General features: G+C 43.3%; 1 protein-coding gene across 1 annotated transcript in view; it reads right to left on the reverse strand.

The window, feature by feature from the left end:
- KLHL29 (kelch like family member 29) overlaps positions 1-18,640 on the reverse strand; it is a 425,477-nt gene that overhangs the window by 12,976 nt on the left and 393,861 nt on the right. Inside the window, exons 12-13 of the mRNA XM_076332702.1 lie at positions 9,742-9,935; positions 1,243-1,387 (exon numbers count right to left, since the gene is read on the reverse strand). Coding sequence (XP_076188817.1) covers positions 1,243-1,387; positions 9,742-9,935 — 339 coding nt within the window. The remainder of the gene's footprint in view (positions 1-1,242; positions 1,388-9,741; positions 9,936-18,640) is intronic.

An 18,640-nucleotide genomic window follows, 5' to 3' on the forward strand; every position in this document is an offset into this window, starting at 1 on the left:
CTTAGCCTCCTGCTAGAGTGGCAGGACAAGGAAGACCTGTCTTTAGCACAAGACGCACACAGCCGTGGCCACCCGGGATGGAGCCGGCTGCTCGCACCCCTTTACTTACAACAAAATATGCTTCAGCAGCCAAGAGAGGGCGCTCCTTAAATTAATAAAAGAAAGGGGAAAAAAAGGAGAAAACCAGAAAGAAACAGCAAAAAAGAGATAAACTGAGCATGCTTTCTTAAAAAGGAATTTTCTCAGCTGCACCAAAGTGAAAGGTTAAATGCAGCAAGTTAAAACACGGAGGTGTTTTTCAACGGTAGGATCGGGGCTAGGGACACCCCTGGTGCAAGGAGCAGAGCTGTTGGCTGAATGTTTGGGAGATGCGGGTCCATTGTGGGCCCAGCTGCTGCCCCATCGCTGCTATTCCTCCCACCCCAGCCAGTGTTTTGCCTGGGCACTTGCCCGGCACAACCCCTCCGCCCTGGCTTTGCTCAGTGCCTCAAGACGCTGCTGCATCGGACATCAATAAAAAACCCTCACCCAGCGCCCGCGGCAGCGTTCGCAGACCAGTGATGGCTTTTCCCCGTGAAACCGATCGCTCAGCCAGTCCCCAGCACGGGGATCTGCTCTGCGAGGGGCTGGCGCTGTATAAAGCCTGAAACAAGCCCGTCTTTCTGTAACAGCCACGTACTTTTTAAAAGGCCTTTTAAGTTCTGCCAGTACCTGCAATGGGTGCCAAGTTTTATTTTTGTCAGCCAATTTGGGAAGTTTGTTAAACCTGTGACCGGGATCGGGGAAGCGAGCCCAAAAAGCAATCAAAAGCATGTAATAAATAATAATTAATATCAGTGTGTGGTGCTTACTCAGTATTTTTTTTCTTTTAAGGATCTTTTAGCTAGTTAGTAAAAACATGTTCCACATTATGGTAGTCTTTCCTGCAGCAGGTATTTATCATGCTCCGGTTACACATGGCAAACTGAGGAAAACAGCGTTCCTGTAGCCACCGGAGGAGCCCAACACACGTCCCTCCCCACGATCCATTGCACCTGAACGTGAGGAGACACATGAACCATAGTAGGGTCCTGGATGTGCACTTTGGGAAATGCTGTGTCCCTGAACACGTACAAAAAAGAGATGAGGAACCCCCCCACACACCTCCATTCCCCTCTCCCCTTCACTGTTAGGTTGTATTAGCTTATTTATCAGCAGAAAATGTTAAAGCACCGGTAATTCAGTTTTAATGGTTTTTCTCACCTGCAGAACTGCCTGGAGTGGTTCATGTTGGGACCTGCTTTAATATTGCCTTTCTCTGGGTCATAGATGGTGGTTGCTCGTGCATAAGCTCCTCCAAGAATAAAGATGAACCCATTGAGAGTGACTGCAGGAGCATATTTGTTATCTGTCAATGGAAAGCAACACTGAGATCAGTTTTAGGCTCAGGTTTGGAGACTGGTTTTTTATTTATACATTCCCCTTATTTACAGATAAGTCACGTTTCTCTAAACCTCCAAGGCTAGAGAAAGAAAAATGAGGAAACCTTTCCTGGTTTTGTTCTCCTCTCTCCAAGTTCTCAAAGGCACTTTTAAAGTTCACCAGTCCTTCATCCCCCAGTACACACCTCCCTCTAAACTGGTAAAGTACAACTGTCCCCTCCTCAAGCCTAATGGAGTCACTGTGAAAGCTCCACTCTTACATATGAAATTAAGATGTCAAGTTGTTTCAGAATTTTGAATTGCTGCAAGTTTTAACTCGGATGCTTCCCATGCTTGTGCAGCAGCTAAGTTCAGAAGAAACTCACAGTGCAGAGACCCGCTTAGTAATATCCAATAGTTGATTCTCTTTTGTATTCTGCTTTTGCTTGTGGGAAGGTCACCCACATAATCCAAAAGATTTTCTGAGACCCGATTTTTTTTTTTGCCTTCATCTGTCTCATAAATTCACCTGCATTTTTATTTTCAGATGTGTGTACACCTCCAAGCACTCCTGTATTTTAGCAACGAACTGTGTGAGGTTGCAGTTTGAAATTAAGCAAGTCCCTTATCCTAAGTCAAGTTCAATCAGAGTTTCTAAGGATGCTTGAAAATTCTTGTGTTAGCTGTGGCATTATTAGAAATATTGGTAAAACTAACCATAAATTATTGAATAAAATAATTCTAATTTAATTAGTTGACTCGTCCCGTATGCTGCTAGCACGCCATATGCACATTATTAAATATGAGCCAGTTGAGCTGAAATTTCTCATGATGGTGTCTGTCTTGATGCGATACAGTTTTTTTTAATCCACATTTTTTTAATCCACATTTCAGTGAAACCAATAGGCAATGTCTGGGAACAAAAGACGGGAAAATACATTGCTTTATTTGAGTTAAAATAAGCCTCACAACCAGCTCTCTAAGAAGCAAGAACCTAAGCCCTTTGGGGGGGCTTCACGCATCTGCGTGAAGCAGATGTTTCCTGGGTGGCTACCTTGGTGTGAGGGGACACTTCTATAAAAACTATCCATGTGTAGCTATATGTTAAAGCCTCTCCAAAATCTGTATTTTTATATGCTCAGAAAAGCGTGATCCTCTTGCATCTCCAGTGGAGAATCAGCCTGGACACAGTCCTGCCAGCTTCAGCCCCTGCAACCCTCCTCCTCCCGAGTGCGGGGGGTCAGGGCCAGCATGCTGGAGAGGGGGTGCGGTATCATCTTTACCACGTTCTTACTTCTCTGCTAACAGCCTCTACATAACGTTGAAGGGGTCTATATGTTCCTCCCAGATCTGTAACACTATGACTGTGTCCTTTTCGGAACACAGAAAGAGATGGGCTTAAACTAGCCCCAGCAGCTGTAGTTTTGGCATTTGCTTACCTCTTGCACGGTTGGTGTGGCAACCCTGAGGTTCTTGTAAAACCACCTTACACCACTAAATATTTAACAAGAGATTTAATTTGACAAAAGCTGATGAATTTATCCAGAAGAGAGATAATTTCCTTAACTGGGGTTTGAACTGGCTAAACTAGAAGGAAAATAGAAGGTTTGTGTTGTTTGCTTCTGTTCCAGCACGGCCATGGGGTGGTCTGGCTCAGTTCATCTCACCCTACGTTGGTGCGTGCCCAGGGGGACGTACAGGGGTGCAGCACCCGGTGTGAAAACAGACAAAAGATGTTATGGCTTAAAGTTGGGCTCCTATTATGCTGAGTATCTAGAGGCATATGTCAAAAAAACACGGACGTATTAGGAAAATGTCACTGATCCTTGGGAACAGATGGGAAGAAACTAATTCATCCAGAAAATAGAACAAGGAGTATTCAGTTTCTTCTTGGTGCCACTAAGTCACTATAATTCATCAGAAAGACTTATCTGTCCTAACAACCCGTCTCACATCCCTTTCCAAATCAGACTTGCATATGTGACATTTTTTCCAGTTAAGACACTCATCAGAAATTTTCTATATTTAATTATCACATCTTCCTGGTTTTTTTTCTTTGACTAGCACTATTTTGCAGGAGAACGAAACTCTTGCATAAAAAAAAGAACTCAGCTCCCAAATCTCACAAGGAAATTATTTGGGGCTCCCTCAAGGCAGAAACAGCGACTTCTCAGGAGACTTGAATCACTGACTTCACATTCCTTTTTGTTAAAGAAAGAGAGGGAAACCCCTTGGTTATTTTTATAGTGACTTTTTTTTTCTTTTCAAATAGGCACTCTGATATTCTTTTTCTTTCTTTTTTTAAGAGGCAATCGTGTTTGATTCTCATAAATTTTTCAATACATCACCTATCTGTTGTCTTTTTACTGCTTTTGGCTTTAGCTACAATTTCATAAATTGGCATAAAGTAAGCCTGGGATAGAGAAACAGAGAAATCTCTGCTGTTTCTTTCAGGAAGGGAGAAGTTCACAGCAAACAGTCTCCTGATCCTCATGAAGATATGGCAGAAAGACACGAGGGACACCCCTCCAGAGACAGGTAGAGAGGAGAGCGGGTTTTATTTTTGTTTTGTTACCATGGAGGCAGAAACTGTTCACGGATACAGGGAGCTTGGAAAACTCAAGCCGTCATTCCTGCTACCTAGGTGTGGGTGACCACCTTCAGTCTTTAACCTTACTTCATCCTAGGTGCTACCCACAGCCTTCCCTTGTTGTTGTCCTTTCCAGGGCTTGGGTAACCTCATGCAAACAGGAGACTCCAACTTCTGTCACTGCTGGAAGTCCTTAACATGCTCACAGTCCAAGGTGGTTGGGGAGCCTAATTTTGCAAAAGCATGTTCTGGTTGGGCTTTCTGGTCAACGCATGGGGCAATGCTCATGGGCATGAACATGAGCTCCTGTGGGTCAGAGGCTTACCGTGCGATACAGCAGGGACACTGGTTATTTCAAAAGCCTGCTGAAGAGAAGGAAGAAAGGGGAGAGGAAGCATGGAAACAGAGAAACAGCCTCTTTCCCCTCCAAAATTCAAGCGTTGGGGCTATTGGATATAGTAATCTATTTTAGGCTGGAAAATCTTAAATGGGATTTGTCCAGGACAGGAAGCACACTTGAGATTAAAAGGCAGAATAAATGTAAAGGAAATAACAGATAAAAGGTATTCTTCTCTCCAAGTGTATAACATCGTAACATCATTCTCCTTTGCTGTTGCTATAGGAAAATATGCGAGTATTTCTATTCTAGTGACAGGTCATTGCGGGAAGGGGTATGCGCTCAGCGACAATCCTTGAGCCGGAGGTGTACTTCACATAGGGTTGATAATTTAACCTAGGGGTGTGCTCCTCACTTAGTAACGACAGAGTGCTGTCTGTGATGTGTTTCGTGGCTCTCATATCTCTCGGTACATTATATGGTCAAGTAGTACAGTTCTGCTTTCCCATCCATGATTGCTTAAAGATCTTATGTTGCCTACCAGTAAAGCACTCGGTCAGAGCCTGAAGTGGAATTAAAATGAACGGCAGCAGCACTTCATATGGAAACAGGTTATTAAAACCAAGCTAGTCAAACATTTTTATCAGGAGGAAGAAATGCGGGCATGCCACCAGTCCAGATATAACTCCAACCGAAGGGCCTCCCTGCAGGCGCGGGCGGCCGGTGGGGGGGTTGATGCACATGATGAAGCGAATTGGAGAAAGGAGACTAGTTAATACAAACTAAATCTGGTTTTAATAGTAAGTGCCTCTTCCCCTCCCTGAATACTATGCAGACAAGCTCAAGAATGGCATAGTAATGGATAAGATAACATCCTGCGGCAGACAGGAGACTGGTCTGATCCTTAACATAGCTCATGAGGCCAAAGTGCAGATATTGCAATTAACAGCAGGGTCTCAGATGTCAGCCCTTCTGGCACGGTGCTGTCAGGCTAGCTGATTTCTCATAACTACACAACCGGCTGCAGGGCCCTATGGTTTCCCCAATGACCCTTGAGCAAACCCTCCTCAGAGACCCTGAAGTTGAGCGTCCTCACTTTGTGGCTGCATTTTGTGTATGTGTGGCAGGGATCACCTGTGCCAAAGCAGAAGGCTCCACCTGCCATCGTGGGGCAGTTTCAGCATCAAATTTACAGGCAAAATGTTGATGAACTGAAGACAGTTGGACAAAGCACGGCCACGCAGATGAAGCGGAGGTAGGAAGTGAAAGGGAGGACATCTGATAAAGGGCAAACACAAAAATACTAACTTTTCTGGGTAGAGGGCAGAGTAAGTATGTGTAGGGGGAACACATCAAGGAGTGGAAAAAACTATTCTGAATGGAGGATATGGCATATACAGAGGAGAAATGGGTGAGACAAAGGAAAGTAAAATTCAAGCTTACTACTGGGAAAAACACTAAGAACTAGTCACGGGAAGAAAAAATACGTTGAAGGATTAAATGAAACACTCATTTTTTTGAAACTTCTAGGTGAGAGCCGGCCAAACCCACACACGGGTACCAAACTACTGGCCTTGGGGAGAGGGCCAAGACATATATCTGATTTTTCTTGTAAAGTCCAAAAATAAATTCATGGGAATCATTATGCATTTTAACCAAAATAAGCCATGGGACAGTGCAGTAAAAATGCACAGATGCTGCTAACACTGTTTTCCACATATTTCTTACATTCTTAGCTCTCTGATTGTCCCACTTTGGTCGGACATATCACTGCAGGAGTAAATGGTATGGTGAGGAACTAGATACTTGGATTAGAAACCAGAAATGCTCATAGATCTTTGACCTCTGTGTTCCCATAGTTCTCACCAGATTTTAAGATTTAGTAGTGGTGATGATTAAACACTGGTTTTCTTACAATCCAGAAACATTAATAAAAACTTGTAATGCCACCAGTACAGACACTGGCTGTTCAGGGTATCAAAAAAGGTATATTTTAGTTCCCTGGCATGAAGGCACAAAGTGAACTAAAAGGCAGTGACAAGATAATTAGGCTTACTTACAATCACTGACTTCAGCATGTCTATGGCCATCTTGTTAAATAAGACAAACCTCAGGAAGCTGGGCATGAAATACATTTTTAGCAGAGCTATATAGGACAGCCTGGCAAGAAATGGAAAGGCAGGTGCTGCAAGTATGTAGCCGGGGTTCATCTACTGTTGTAGGACTTTGGCTCGACAGCAGCAAACTTCTTACAGCTCAAAACACAAGAAGGGGATATGCAAGGTGGTTTACCAAAAATACGCAATGTGAAAGCCCTGGGAGGCTCCATTACCCCAGTAACATCAAGCTGTGGGCTGCGCTGCTGCAGGAACATCTGCCAACTCCAAAGGTGGGGAGGACAGACGCAGGGCAAAGGATGGGGCACTAAGAAAGACCCTCTCCTCTCCAAACATGGATGTGTGTAATCACCACCTACCCAAAGGCTACCACAGCACCCACGTGCAACGTGTTGCTGAGTGTCATACCTACTGCACGCAGACATCCATGTCCCAACACCTCCTGGCAGATGAAGGCTAAAGAATAAATGGAAACTGGGAGTGAATTCGCTGCTTATTCCTAGAAGAAATCCAGGCAGAAGAAAGCAGGGCTGAGCTGCGTGGACTTACTATCAGTCCCCACTCCGTATCTCCTCTGCACAGGCAGGATGACAGGATCCAGCCTGCTTCACCTCCATTCAGATTAGCCAAAAAATGACCCTCCCCCTTGCCTTAGTTGATGGCAGTGTTGCCTTGGGTTAGGTGGGCACACGACACTTTGGAAGAGATGGACCTGTTGGGTTCAAACGTGTGCCATGCTGTGTTCAATGCACTATCATAAAATACCACAATGACTTGAGACAGGTACTACTGGTCTAAAAATCTCCAGAGACCTTGGACATCTGTTGCATATCTGAGCATGCTTGAGGTGTTTTTAAATAAACCATTGTCCTATTTGAAGTCAAACAGGTTTCACTGATCTCTGGGGTGACCTTAACCAACACAACTCGCCGTCAGATGTCTCAGTTGACTTATCTCAGAGGGACACCTTAAGAATTCACAAATTAACACAAAAAGGCTCCGAGGCTGTCAAAGTCACCCCAGCAGTGATAATATCAGGGTTTATCTCAGCTCCATTTTGTAAAAAGCACCCCAAGACTCCTTCTACTCCCTCTTTGTTTTAGATAAATGTTGACTGTACCACACTTGGCATAGCATCCAGTTCTTGGGGGATACTTTACAAATACAGGTGATACTACGGTTCTTGTAGAGCTGGTAAAATTAAAGTATATTTCCAGTATTCCCACTGCCTTTTAGTGAAGATCAAGCATCACATCAATTCAGTTTCCCAGACGTTCTCCACTGGGGTGCAATTTTTCAGGCTCTGTGTTATTTTACTTTATTTGCAAATAAATTGACGTTATACATTTCCCAACAAAGACACACAGCAACTCTGCATTTCATCATATATTTTATGCCTTCAGCTTAACTAATTAACTTCACTTTCACCAAGAAAACATAAATATCATCTTTTAACTTCACCGGTGTCTTTCATGTATTTTTGTTAGGAAATAATAGTACACGCCCATTAGCACAGTGGGTGACGAACCCAACTCTGGATGGTTTGGATGATTTTTTCCAAGCACGCATGGTGTTGATGCCTGCTAGACAGTATGGCGAGCCCAGGGAATGATTTCTTAGCCCCTGTGGCACTTGTACTATTTTGGTAAGGAAAAGGAATACCTCTTTGCATAATGCATTCATTTTTGCAATATGCTGTGAGTACAGGAAAATCTCATGCTGTCAGTCAGTGGATTAAAGGAACAGCAGCAGCTGTAGCCATGTGATGGAAAAAGCCAGGCAATAGGGTTATTTGCACTGCTGTATTACATAAACATGACTTTTGCCGGTTAACGCCCTCCCGCTGGGCGCTTCATGCTGCATCATATGCATGTCATGTTATGTTAGGCTGGACACAAACAGCAGCAAGGCAGTCGGAAAGCAGCAGCTCTGCCTGCACAGGGGAGGCTACAGCCATGGCTCTACCAGCTCCTCATGATGTGATCTACTAGGGAACCCCAAGAAAAGAGTCATAATAATTGTTACAAGCTACAATAAAAAGAGCAGCTTATTTTAGCTTTCTGAATATGCTTAGGCCTTACCTGAATACCTTATAAATATGCTTCTATAATTTACTACTTGCTACTCCTATTGCTCTACCAGGCTCAATACTGAGACTGATTTTTTTTAACCGAAGCACCTCATGTCACAGTTTCAACGCAACCAAGAGGTTTAGGATGGTGAAACACTGGCACAGGTTGCCCCGAGAGGTGGTGGATGCCCCATCCCTGGAAACATTCAAAGTCAGGTTGGACGGGGCTCTGAGCAACCTGATCTAGTTGAGGATGTCCCTGCCCGTGGCAGGGGGGTTGGACTAGATGATCTTTAAAGGTCTCTTCCAACACAAACCGTTCTATGATTCTAGGATGCAAAAGCAAGCCACCCCAAAGCAGCTTCTCTGCAATGACTGTATGAGCGCTGTTTCTTTGGCCACCCGAGTAGTTAGACTGAAGGCTGCCCACAGCCACCCAGCGCAGAGCATGTGTCCAAGGTCGGCTATCACCCTGCAGTAACATCCTTGTGAAGCTGAATGCTAAACCCCATTTCCAAAAGTAGCCTAAACACTCAGGGTGCAAATCGCCACAGAAAGCAAATAAGTTGCAATCTTCTGAGTGCTATCCTAATTTTGGAAGGAAGTCTGCACCTCTGACATTGGCTGGTACGGTGGCAAGTTTGGCTTCTCGTCTTGCTCTTTATTCTGTGAAATGTTTGATGAGCTCGAGGGCATCACAAACTAATAAACACAGTTTTAATAACCTACATGTCTCGGAGATTTCAGCCTCTGAAGCACATATGCCTTGGGACACCACTAATAAATCCCAGTTAAGAATGACCGCCACTTCCCACAGGACAGGAGGCATTTTAACAAACCCATGAGTAATAATCAATTTACTGAGCAGTGTTGTAAAACTGCATGGAGCAACACATGACGCCAGGATGAAGTTTCACTGCACTTTGCGATTTTTTGGATCTAAAATTACTAGTTGTCCGTACCTAATAACTGATTTCCTTTCTCCTCTACTTTGAACTCATCACTTCTAGCTGATAACTAGCTGTATTAATGAGTGACAATTGCCTTCAGTAAAGATCCAGATAATTGCCTCTCTGGTATAATATACCATACATTCCTGCCAATCTGTTGTAAACATATATCCCCTCACCCCCAACTCATTTGCTTTCCACAAAGGCCTTAAAATACCTGTAGCACAGAGATTTCTGTCGTTATATGGGTTTACTTTGCCACCATGCATCCCTTACCGATCATTGGAGACTCTATAAAACTCCATGAATTAGTCTGAGGGATGTAGGACTGCAAGACCCCTGCAGCTCGGCCGGCTTCGTTCACTCCACCGAAGACGTAGATCTTCCCACCGCAAACGGTTGCAGCGGCCGAATGGACGGCCTTTGGCAGAGGGGCGATGGTCTCCCACTGGTTGGTTATCGTGTCGTACCTAGGACAACAGCGATCGGAGTGAGCTGAGATGACGCGACACTAGGTGAACAGTAAAGACAGGATAGACAGGCAGAGAAAGCAGGCTGGGATATAACAGAAAGGCAGCTTGACAAGCAGAAGAGAAACAGAGGTGGAAATGTATTTTCTAACATACTACAAATTCAGCCATTTGGTAAACAGTGTAATTAATGCTTTTTCTAGGCTTTTAAAACATTGAGAAAAGCCCAGAGAAAGCTGGTTCTATTTTCTGTATATGCCTCTCAAATCTCATTATAGTCCAAGCTAAAGAAACTCTGGACATCTTTGTTGAGATGTCTTCCACTAATTAATTTCTATTAATGAGTATACAATGAGATTATTCTTGCAAATCAGTGCAGTGATATCCAATAGCAACCGCAGGCAGGCAACTGCTAATATACTTCAGTTGTGCAGCTTGTGGAACACATCTCACCTGCAACATAATGCAACACGATAGCTCTTTTTACTCTAGTTAACTGACCAGCGACGCACATTTAGTGCCAGAATAAGTTGTTTCCATTTAATTTTAATTGTGCAAACCAAACTACTGTGCTTCATTGCAAGAAGCTGCAAGCGGTAATGCTGGAATAAGATTTCACCATTGCATCCATATTTGACATGAAACAAACAGAAAAGAGTATGCATGAAAGTGCTAAATTAGTTTTAAGGTCATCAGTATCTGATTTAATTGAGTCATTGACCATAAGGGATGTGCAGTTAATAATCCATGGATGAAGATTCATTTTAGACAATGTCACAAGTACAGACGTCAATTTTTTTTAAAGATAATGTGGCAGGGATCCAAATAGCTGCTCTAAAATGAGTCTTGGAGACAGCGGAAAATAATGTGATTTTTTTTAGGCTTCTACACTTCCATGTAATGGCACATTCAGTTAAATAGGAGTTTCCTGCACAGCGATTATTCAGAATTGTTGACTGCAAGAACAGAAGCCCTCATCACCCATTCAGGGCTTTTGCTCTTAATATTAGTGATATGCAATATGCAAACATGAAATGAATCCGTGGCCATGAACCCATCTGTAAAAAAAGATTTAGCGACAGGGGAATTCTCCCTTTGCAACATGTCCCTCAAATTCTCACTGCCCAAACTTGGGGAAAATAAAAGGGACAAAAGATATAAATGGTGGAAACAGCACAAAATAATGTGCTTAATGGAAATGCATTAATGAGTTTCCAAGTAATATAACTGAAAGTAATTAACACACATAAAAATGAGGCAAAAAGATGAGGAAAGTCCCTTATAATGAGCGTGGAGAACTGCCTTGTACAATGCTCTAAATTAGTTACTGCGAAATTAAATTCATCTACAACAAAGTGATCAAAGGGGAGAAATATAACGAGATTAAACAACATGGTGCTGGGAGCATTCAAGGTGACACACCTATATTGGGCTGATTCTTAACGTTTGGTACCAAACTCGAGCCTGCAGATGCATGTTTGACTGCACAAGCAACTCCTCCACGTAAGACACCATATGCTGCAGCTCCTGCGTTTGCCCACAGCACTCGGGGCAGCACTCACGCCCATCCTAGCAGATCTGCAAAAATGTTGCATGATATAAAGTTTCATACACTGCTTTTGGGTTACACTTTGCTAGCTGTAGTAATTTGGGGCTTGGTAATTTAATTGTCGATGTCTTATTGTATAATAAAAGCTGGTTAAGAAACTGGTTGTAATTGGCTAGAAACTGTGTAAAGACATAGAGCTGAGAACTGACCTAATGTGCCTTTCTAGTTCCTCAGCTTCTAAGATATACATTATACCTGTCACCCCATACTTATTGTCTCACACCATCCACTGTGACCTCGCACCAGGAACGTTTGTGGCCAAAGTGGTCTGAGATGGGATGGTGAGCAGCCGTGCTGCCTTCCCCGGCGCTGGCAGAAGTACCTGGGCGACCACAGTTCCCAAGACTCATAGGTTCCTGCCAATGACCTTCCAATCCTCCTAAGTTGTTTTTGGGAAGGAGGGGTTATATCCTTCACATATGCTGGGGGCTGGGTGTGGTTGAGGACCACATCTATAGGAATACTGGAGAAAGGCTCAAATTACAAAAACAATCGTCCTTCTTCTGGATGAATTTCACTATTGGGACCTCACGTTCCCCTAGACCCAGTTTTTCACCCACTTTCACTGCTCTCTGTTTATGCTCTGCGACGACAGAACTGATGTTTCTTTCTCACTATCCTTCATCTGCCATCGGGAAACCAAAAATGACCAGTTTCACTTCATCTGCTGAAAGTCAAAGGCTGCAAATCTACTGGATATAGGTGCAAGTGGGGCAGCTTAAAAACCCACTCTTGTCTTGAGGGTCATTTGGTTTAAAAAATCAGTGAACCATAAAGCAGGTGGAAGCCAGTCCTTGTCCACCTAACACAGGCATCTAATGTGGGTTTTACATAGGCTGCTCAGTGAAGCAATCCTCTTAAGTAAGTGCCTAACTTACCCCTGGGCTGAACAAGAGAAATTGGTGCCTTCAAGGCTTCCTGATACCTGTCTATCAAGTCCCTCCATCCCCTGGGAATTTACTCCTCTGGTTCATTCCCTCCTTGCAAAACTGTAGACCTGATTTCTAGTCTGTTTTGCTTCAGCTCCCACCCACAAGAAAGTAAGGGGTTTTTTTCCTGTTGGATTATAAAGCTGTCTGCTATCAAATCTCTCTCTCTCACGTATGGACTTGCAGAAAATAATAAAGTCACCTCTTCACCTTCTATGGGATAAACTAAGTAGTCTAAGCTCCTTAAGTCTCTGCAAGGCAGGTTTCCATCATTTTGGTCTATCTCAAGTCAGCTCTTAATGTGTTCACACAAGGATTTGCACCAGATTAACTAAATTGGTTTAAAAATGAATAAAGTTGAATCTTTGTAACCCTCCAGGACAGGAAATAATGACACCTGCTTTACCCCTCTGCCCTAGGGCCTTTCCATCTGTCTCGTCATCTCCGGCGTTGCCATCACTCCACCGCCACTAGCACTAGTGGGGCTCCTCGGCTGCCTTTAACACCGGCTCTGCTCAAGGGCCAGCGGGGAGGGAACTGATTTAAAGAATAATCACTTTGATCTCTTTCCATTAGTCAAGCTTTGCATTTGATTCCCCTGTTTGAAGCCGTAGATGGAGACTTAACGGGAGCTGGCTTCGAGCCAAGCAAAGGTTTTTCTTCCCTCTCCTCCACTGCTCCCTCCAGTCCCGGTATGTCCTCGCCTGTCCTTGGCTATGGGCCTACCAAGCCCATTCAATTTACTGAACTTGAAACTTCAAGGACATCTCCTTTCACATGACTGATGGCCTGGTTTTGCAGTCCTTGCATGCTACGGACTCACGTGTGGTTTCACACGGATGCCCTTGCATGCCGTCCTCTGCCCCCAGAGCGGTCCCTGCAACCCCGTGGTCCGTGGCCCTGCCGTGCTCCAGACATCAGGATTTCCATGTGTGCAGGACGTGCGTGTCCCCGCCTGTCACTTCATGTGCACTGAGCACTGTCGTCTCACCTGACCCTTGTGCAGTCACTATCCTCTGGTTTATGTATTATTTATATACCCGTGATACAGCAAATGATCTGAACCCAGCAGAAAATACAGCCTAGGCTTGAAGAGAGCAGACGCAGAAATAACTTTGCTAGTTTTCACAACTCTCCACTCTTAGGATTTAACCTGTGGGCCTGATCCTCCTCCTGTTTCACTCATTTCATTCAACGCCTCCTTTCTTGCTCTTTCCCTACCACCTCAGTATTAACAGCAGAAAACCCTTCATTTCAAGCTGTGCCATTTGCTTCTCTGCCTTCTTGACTTTTGACCTCTTTAGTACCTGGAAACAGTATTTTTTTTTTTTCTCCTCAGTCTCTTAATTTCTCTCCTTCTAGGTTAAACAGCCTTATGAGTATCTTCATTTATTCACATTATAAAATCCTTACATCACGGTCAGTCGCTTACAGCCATGCACCCTCCAGTTTCTTACACATTATTTAATTCTGTTTGCTGGGAAGCTGCTATTTAAAATAAAGCTGTACAGTGTCATATTGATCTGCTCTTCAGATGATTCACATGTTGTTTAAAATCACATTAATGGATTACTATTTTTTGCCTTTTTTATTTTCTTCTGACTGTTCTGAGGAGCTTAAGAAACTATCCTTGGACAAGGCTATATATTTAATTTTCTTAAGATGTCAATAAAACAGTAGGTTCTGAAGCAGTTTCTAAAGCTTATAAAGCTTATTCTTTACACTGAATTTTTTAGACTGCCTTCCAAGTACACACTGCCAGCTGAAGTAATATCCCAATTTTAGACAACCCTATTGTAAAAGTGCTGTCAGGTCAAGAGGATTCATCTTCTTCCATCCTTCAAACAGATAATAACCACAAAGCACCCACATTTCCACACTTTTAGTCGCATACCTTGTCTTGTCAGCATACGCAGTCTTCTTGGCTCTCAAATTGCATATATTACAGGGCCCATCCATTATCTAAAAACCTAGTTTGTGGATCCACTTCATTTCGCTGCCTCCCAACTCAACTCATATCTCAGAAGAAGACAGAAAGTGAAATACCCTCTCGCCTAACACCTAATGACTCGCTCCCTGTCACACAGAAACTTGCCAGAGGGGCTTGATGGAGAACTGCAGTCATGCCGTTATTTCCCTAAACACTCATTCCAAAAACATAACTCTCCCTGAACATATACCCATGTACAGCCGCAAAAATGGACTTATAACTCAGGCCCTCTGGCACATGCATATTGTTTTAAGATAAGTAATGAATGACTCCTACCCGTCTGTTTGTGATAGTCCTGTAATATTATCCATTGAGCCGGAATTTTTACTGCCTCTTTACAGACAAATGGCAGATAAAGGGTAAAAAATCTCAGCCCTATTGAAGTTGATGGGAAAACACCCACTGATTTAAGTGGCACCAGAATTTCTGGTTGAGGCTGCACCCTTCTGCATCAGTAACACAATCGAAAGCACGGAGAGAGAAGCACAGGAGCTGATGCCATAGATCTTTAGGAGTCCGGTGGTCCCTACTTGCTTTAATGCTTTCTAATGGTGCAGCAGATGTATTAGGTGTAGTCAGGTGGTAGCATGTATAGCTAAGATGGTCTGACATCTGTTTTTAAAAAACAAAATGCAATAAAACCATCTTTGTAAGGTTTTAACTATTTAGGATGAAATATTCCAAGAATTCCAGGAAAACCAGGTGGAGAACAAGAAGGAAACTGGAAGAAAATGTTATTTTCTCCATCTTCAAAGACCCTCTGTGGTGACACCCTACAGTCTCCGTGCTCTGGGGCTACTAACTGGTGAGGTCAGGGTAGGTCACTTTGGACTGGAGACGTGCCCTCCACCACGCCAGCGAATACGCATCGAAACCTGGCCAAAGCTGGGCATGGTCATGCTTGAGCTAACTGAGCAAGCAGAAAGCAAAATGTGGTTGGGAAAGATAAGCTGCATGTGCACGAGGGGAGGTGGTAGGTGGCCCAGCGAGGGAGGGTGTCCAGTGCGTTGTTGTCCTTCACACTGGTGGCACAGTCCAGGACTGCATCATGTGTCAGGCTTGGATGAGCCCCCTATCTCCATCTGGGTGGGTAACAGGGCTAAAATCTCAGATGCCTCCTTTGGGGTGAAAAACAAACCAAAACCCAAGAACGCGCGACCCTGAAGTTCAACACTGAGGGGAACAATGTTAACCTCAGAGGTAAATGTAATTTTTGGCGTCACCTGACTTGGAGCATATGATCATGAACTTTATTATAATTTTAATACCGTGCTTTTGTAAGACCTGCTGGAATGACAGAGAGGTTTCCAATCTCCTGAGAGACAGTATCTCAATGTCCCATCCAAAGCAACACAATATTTGAAGAGGAATGTGCAGCCCACACAGAAATACGGTGGGAGAAGGCTGGTCGCTTGTGCTCTTGAGGGGGGAAAAAAGAAAAAGAGGGCAAAGTCAAGAAGTGAGTATTAGCTGCACATACGACTGCAGAAAACTGAGCAACTGAAGTGGCTTTACTTTGTATGGTTTTTTTTTTTTAAACTTGCAACCCAAATCCAGAAAGCCTCATCGCTTGCTAAAGTGGGTACAGTGATCCCCACTATTTAAATTCTTGAACGTCCACACAAATTAGCTGCCTGGTCCAAATGGGAAATGCATTTGTCTGAAAAGGCCTGACTTTGCTCAATACAGCTACGAGGGTCAGCTTTTTCTCACCTGCATTTTTAGCAGCAGACCCCTGGAACATCCTTTCTAAAACGCACAGCTTCAGCTATGCCATGCTCTGCTTCTGTCATCCCCCACTGTCATTTTAATACAAAGGATAAAAAAGAAAACATCCAAAAACCTCTCTCTTTTCTTGGCATAACCCAAAGGAGGCTATGTTGCACTTTTTCCATGGCTGCGTCTCACAAGTCACTTTACAGACAATAGCAGATTAATTATAACCACGGGTTTAGCAAATCCCCATGACAAGACATCCTCATTGCGGTTGAGACAGTGTGCACTGAAATGATAGGGAGGAAATCTGCTCCTTTCCCACATAAAAGTCTCTTGGAGGGCTTGTTACAACTGAAAACCAGCATGGCTGCTCTCACTGAGCCATGCAGGGCACGCCGAGGGCCTGAGCGTGACTTTGCAGGCTGCAATGTCATTGGTGGCAAGGGCTTGGGTGGCTGAGATGAGAAGGAAGGAGAGGGGGAGACTTTGCTTGATTTGGGGTTCATTCAACTGACCAATGTTTTGGATGCCTTGTTAAAGAGAGACCATGAGAATCAGAGCAGAGAAAGAAATAAGACTCTGGGAAAAATTAAAAGAGATCATTCAATCAGTGACATCTATCAAGACACCTATCCACAATAGCATTATTTTGATGTTCCTCTTTATTGAGAGATGGAATGAAAGACTGCATCTCTTTCCTGGGCTCCACGTTCACAAAAACATTTCTGTTAGCGAAAAAACTACTGACTTAAATTACAGGACAAATACCTTCAGAAATCAGAAAAAAAATCTGCATAAAATGGTGAGATTTTCTTCAAAGCAAGTCCCGAGGGCAGTGCCCACCTTAAGCTCAGTGTAAGGAGGGAAGCAACGCTGACGTGTTGCGTTCACTACTATTATTTATCATTCATTCTTCGCTGCCTGCGTTCCCCTGACTTGCTGAGAGCATCATCACCAATGTCAGCTCTTCAGCCCGTGCCTGGGTTGAGAGGGAAGACTACCTGCAGACCTTGTCCCACAGCACACGTCCTTTCCAGGGGCTGTTTTGTTACATCCTTGCCTCCTAGGCAAAATAGTGCCAAATTTGTGAAGACAGAGGAACACAAAACTAGGGCCATATGTGAATGGTGATCACGCAGCACCAGATAGGATCTCCCTGGCCATGCATACAGACAACTGGTCTGTCCCATGCACTGAACTAGGCAGAAATCCTTTGGGGAAAAAAAAGTCATCGCACGATTAACGATTGTACCAAAAAGTAGATCTGCAGAAGGAAACTGTATTTTTGGCTTTTCCTAATTTCCTGTGTGTTTGACTTTGAAACATTAATAAACTTTTAATACAGGTTTTGGTATTCGGTATTTACAGTATCTACTTAAATGAAAAAATAAACACCCCCTGCATAAATGGGACATAAATGTTGCAGCACCAAAATCCAGAAATAATAGATTGAAAGCATCTTTAATCCTAACCTTTTGAAAAAATGTCTTTTTTTTTTTTTTTTTGCAAATCTTTCTTAATGACCTATCCCTTTTTGGCTCGCCTGTTAAGGCAGCTTTTACTGGGAAATGCCTGCTTCAAAACGTTGCTGAAGAAGTATTCAAATTCAGCACTTAAAACTGACAAAAAGAAAAAAAACCTCCTGTTTTTGGTTGCCAGATTCACTAAGGAAAAACATTTCACAGAAATGTATCATTAATCTATTGCCACAATGCATTTTTAAGTGTTTGGGTAAGGCTAGGGCTGTACTGATCTTTTTGGAATGGAATATTCTTATATACTGCATTTCTATTTTTTAATGAAAACATTGATATGCATAAAAAAATTATGGTTTTATTGAATGATATGGTTCACATAAAATTAGTTGGTTTTGGAATTCTACTTTGTGAAATGTTTCTTTTGTGCTTTTGTTCCTTCCTTTTTTTTTTAAGTTCCATGTGAGAAAAGGAAAATGTTTATATCTGGACTCTTCTTGAGAAGAGAAATTTCCATTCTCTCCCATCTCTATTCAGCCCCTCTCGGCCAGGAATTCAAAACTGTTTCCATTTATTGGTTGTTTCACTCGGAGCTTGGCAGGTCCCAGCCCCGGGCCAAGAGCACCAAAGGGAGGATCTTCCTTCCAGCCAGGTCAAGGCTGAGGTGCTTTACCAGGAGAGTACATGTGAGAAACTTACTTTGCTGTTGCTTTTTTTGGGTTTAAAAAAAAAAAAAAGGATTATTGTGGTCTGTAGAGACTTTCATCAGTATTGAATTCAAAGGAAGTTTATTAGTTCGTTGCATAATCTGTAAAGTGTCCACAGAAACTTAATTCCTCCCTACCCTCCTCCGAGCAAACTGACAAACAAACTGGCAGCTTTCGTCTCTGGTTTTGAAACAATGCTTTCCACTGAAGCTTTAAAAAGAAATCTCATCCTGCATAGTTTCCTCCTTTCTCAGCTGTTATAAAAGCTTATTGTAACAC

This window comes from Aptenodytes patagonicus, chromosome 3 (genome assembly GCF_965638725.1).
Source record: "Aptenodytes patagonicus chromosome 3, bAptPat1.pri.cur, whole genome shotgun sequence".
Lineage (NCBI taxonomy): Eukaryota > Metazoa > Chordata > Aves > Sphenisciformes > Spheniscidae > Aptenodytes > Aptenodytes patagonicus.